Raw genomic sequence first — 4,475 nt, 5'->3', positions numbered from 1 at the left:
TTGGGAACAGGCCAGACAGCATTACCTGTTCAAATGCAGAAGTCCCATCAGACTAGAAAAAGTTCCAGTGAGACCTAAGCGCCTGAATACTCCCTAAACTCAGCCTACCAGGATCAATGAAGTCACAGTCCTCAGACAGACTTTAGGGCCACACTGGTAACGCAAATATGCACTGGTTTTAACTGGGAAGTGACCCGAACCAATAACCAGCACCAATCATCATCAGATGGCTGTAAGCACACAAGCAAGCCACGCTTAGTGCCCCGATTACACCCCAAATCGCAGCACTGCTCCTTCGGTCTTCCCCAAATTTCTCTCTCCTCCCCCACATGGTGCCAGTCTGCAGGTCACCGCTTACGACGTTACCCGTCTGCCAACAGCAAAGCATTCAGATCTCAGCCGCCACCACCCCTCTGCTTCCCGCCCCCCATCAGGCCTCACAACACGCAGACCTGCAGCCGCCCGACAGAGCGTGATCCCACCACCCCGACACCTGCATCATACCTCAGGGCCCTGGTCCACAGTAAGCGAAAGACAGAATTAAAAATCCAGGGTAATGAATTGCCAGTAAAGAAAAAAAATCAAGTTTATGATAGAATTTTAAATGCACTAGTTTATTATTCTGGCAAAGAGAACATTATTTTCAACAAGATTAAAACTCTCTCTAGCAGACATCACATAAGCAGAGTTCATTATAAATATTAGGTACATAAGGTTGCCAGATATCGATGACTAATATGACACGCATTTGTTTCTAACAAGCACAGACTTTGTTAGACTTAAGCTCTAACCAGAGCAGTCTGAATTCCCACAAAGGTAAAGGAAAGCTCTTTTTTCTACAGGTGTTTTTTCCTTCCTTTTTCATGAGCCAGCATATATCTGCACAACGTCAGATTTAATTTTTAAAATAAACAATGAGAATAGGTAATCATCTTGAGCGGAAAATTAATGTGCAGATCACATTTTAATAGGTACAAGGCTTCCCATATTTTAACAACTATTAAAAAGGTCATGAATCCAATTCCAGATCCAATCCATTCAAAACTCATCATGGAAAGTTCCTGTTTTTTAACCATCCCAGCTACAAAGCTAATTGGGAACAGAGCCCTGAACCACTGGCTTTGCTTGGATTACACCACCAAAACTCATCTCCGACAGGATCCTCACAGCCCCAATATCCTGCGCAGCCCCGCACACAGAATTCAGCTCGTTCTCCCAAAGGTCAGCTCAGTCATCTCATTCAAGAATAACATTTTGCTGTGATCAATAAAATAAGCAGTTCTGACTGCTGGGATGCTCACAGGAGAAAGGGAAATTGGGAATTAAGATAAAGAGGCACTAGTTTAGCAGAGCAGCTTTGACTATAACCACGCTCACATCCCCAGAGTGCCACCAAACCTTAAATTAGTTTTCGCTTACTGTGTGCTAGACCTGATAAGCCAATAACGTTCGTCTCTTCTGCAGCCCTATTGAAACGGCCGGTGCTAAAGCACAAGCCACCGGACGAGTGAGCAGTTGCTCTTGCGTGCGAGGGAATGCCAAGAACAACGAGCCAACTATGTACAGAAACTGTTGCTAAAAACTCCGCCGCTGTTTTCACCCCAAACAACTGGTTTTTAGGCAGTATTTCACATCAAAGATACTAACAATAAATGGGGCTCTTTGCCTTTTAAACTTTTCACAAAGCTGATTAATATAATCTATGCTAAATGACAGAAGTTCCTATACAGGCAGTTACAGATCTTCCACTACATAGAAAAGGAAAAATCGTGACCTTAAACAACGCTGCATTCAGCCAGAGTCATACTAAATAGTATTACAACGCAAGAATGCACGTTTCTTAGATGGGTGTAACTGTGAAAGCTAAAAATCAGAGTCCAACCAAATTTCCTTTGGAAATAGGTGGTAAGGGAAAAAAAAATAATCAAACCTTAAATTTAATAAAAATCTTTCCTAGACTGCAACCCTCCTCCACCATTATTGCTACCTCTGACCACTACACGTGTCTGCTTTAAGAGAGTCCAAAAGCCATCTGTGTAGCTAAGCAGGGGCTAAGTCAATCGAACCCTGGGACATTATTTTTTTCCATTATGTCAACTCCCCTTGATATTTAATTCCGTTGTTGGAGGGGGCAGAAGGGAAAGGAAGGGGAGTTGGTCCTACATCGAAGACCTCATCCCACTTGGGCCCATTTATATTCATTATTTCTTGCCTAGCCCCAAAAAGCCTAGAAGGAAAGAAGGAAAAGATGAGTAGATAGGAAATGAGGTTTTTGTGGGCTGGTTTGTTCATTTAAAAAAAAATGTACACAACTACCCCCACCCAAAGGACTCACAGAAAAGGACAACTCTCCCCCCTATTTTTAATTAAGTTCTACGAAGTATGCCAAGTTGCTTTGCAGTATTGAGACAACAGCATGGTTCCTAACCAAAGAGCTTTATATTAAGTTTCTACTCCAGATACATTAAAAACGCATTCCAAAGGGGCATAAGTATTTTTGAAGATGAATGCAGTTTTGCCTCCCTAATTGACTGTTCACAGAAAGAAAAAGTGAGATAAAATTTTTAGGCTTTCAAGTTCCTGGCTATTAAACCACCTGGGAAATAGACAGTAGAATGACTTCAGAATGAAACTAGTTTAGACACAGACAGTTTAGCACATCTTTGGAGGCTAGTCTTCTGCTTTATAGGCAGAGAAGAAATGAGGGCTTCCCCCCCCACCCTTGCTATCTTGAAGCCTGTAAGACAAACACACCAAACAGCCAAATGCATCCACAAAATATTTCCAACAGACAAGTAACTGCTCTTTCCTTCCATCATGAGGCAAGCGTGGCATCGCTGCTGCCCTTGTTAGGGGCCAGGCAGGTACGGCGTGCCCCAGTATCAAACGCTGGGAAATTCTGGCGGGGGCGAGCACACATCCAGACCTCTCCCAGATCCCCCAGCACCCACAGATGGCAGCGTCCACCTCGCCGTCATCTTTGGCTGAATCTCAGGGCTTCAGCCACGCTACTGCAGGAGAACCAAGAGTAAAACAGGTTGGGATATGTGAAGGTGAGCAATTTGCCCCACTCTGCCCTATTCCTTCAGCCTCAAAGGCAGAGCTGGGGACGCGCCAGGGAAAGGCAAGCCCCAGCATCCTGACACCCGCAGGAGCGCGGCCTGCGGCAGCCTTCACGCGTGCAAGGCACCGACGACAACTAAAAGCACCTGAGCCGGTGAAAGCCAGCACTAAATCCGCCCAGCGGGTCTCTATTTTGTCACGCAGCTGCTGGACAACCCAGAATGTCACAAGTACGGGGAGAGAAGTATCAAAATAACCCCCGGCAAAGCCGAATTCGCGCTGTTAACGCTTCCTGGCCCCGGTCACGAGCCTTCGGGCTCGGCCCGTGAATGAGTTTCCACCGAAGCTCAAGTTTTTTCAGCTCCGGCTCCACACCGGGGGTGACCGCCCGAGCGACCCCCAGCAGCGGCGCCACCGCCGGGGCAGCCACCGGCCCGCTGCCGCCTCCTCCCGGCCGCGGGGCTGCCCCCGGCCCAGCCCCGCCGGGGCCGCTCTCCCGGCGCGGGGATCAGAACCGGCGGCTGCAGCGCGCAGCCCGCGCCGCGGCGGGGCGGGGCGGCCCGGGCCTGCGGGGCTGCCCCGTTCCCCCCGCGCCGCCGCTCCCCGGCGCCAGGCCCAGCCGGGCCCGGGGACGGCGGGCGCTGCACCCGCAAGGCCGCCCCGCGCACAAAGGCCGCGGCAGCCGCCCCGGGCCCGGGGCGGCGCGGCCTGGCGGGCAGGGCCCGGCGCCGCCGCGGGCCCGCCGAGGGGCGCTGGCGGCGCGGCGCGGCACGGGCGGCGGTACCTTTGAAGAGGTAGTCGTACTCGTCGTCGCGAGTGCCCATGGCGATGGCGGCGCCGACCCTGGCTGCCAGGCACCGACCGCGGCCCAGCTGGTGGGGAGCCGCTCCCGCCGCCGCCTATCAGCGGTCGCCAGAGCCCGCAGGAGGCGGGCGGCGCGCCAGACCCATCAACCGCGCCCAATAGACGGCGGGGGCGCCTCTGACTGGCGGGCGGCACTGCCCAATCGAAGGAGGGCAGCTTGGGTGGGGGGGTGGGAGGGGCGGGAGGGGCGGTGCTTGGATGCCTGAGCCGGGACCCGGCGAGACGAGGCGGTGCCGGGGCCCGGGATGGGGCGGGACCTGGGGCGGGAGGGGCGGGGTTTGTGGGTGGGCGAGGCCTGGGGCGGGTGGGGCGGAGTTTGCGGCGGTGCGGGGTAGGAGCCGGCGGGGGGGGGGAAGGATGGAGGGGAAGGACCGTGGTGGGTGGGGGGGTGTGTGTGTCCCTAAAGCTGCCCCAAGTCGTCCTCGGCTGCAGCTCGACGCCGTCGCATCCCTCACTCCCACCCTTTGCTCTTTAGGCTGTTTCTGGGGGCTGGGGCACATCCTGCTGCAAGCTGTGCTCAAGGCTTCACCTTCCTGCGTGAAATAAGG

The 4,475-nt window shown here is 52.9% G+C and overlaps 1 protein-coding gene across 1 annotated transcript in view; it reads right to left on the bottom strand.

Annotated features, from left to right (window-relative positions):
• RAB11B (RAB11B, member RAS oncogene family) overlaps positions 1-3,993 on the bottom strand; it is a 23,947-nt gene extending 19,954 nt beyond the window's left edge. The window contains exon 1 of the mRNA XM_075077917.1: positions 3,848-3,993. Coding sequence (XP_074934018.1) covers positions 3,848-3,887 — 40 coding nt within the window. The 5' untranslated portion in view covers positions 3,888-3,993. The remainder of the gene's footprint in view (positions 1-3,847) is intronic.
• Between the last annotated feature and the right edge of the window lie 482 nt (positions 3,994-4,475).

Source organism: Phalacrocorax aristotelis, chromosome W, assembly GCF_949628215.1.
Source record: "Phalacrocorax aristotelis chromosome W, bGulAri2.1, whole genome shotgun sequence".
NCBI classification, from domain to species: Eukaryota; Metazoa; Chordata; class Aves; order Suliformes; family Phalacrocoracidae; genus Phalacrocorax; species Phalacrocorax aristotelis.
Note: the sequence above shows the minus strand (reverse complement) of the source record. Positions and strands in the feature narration are given on the sequence as shown.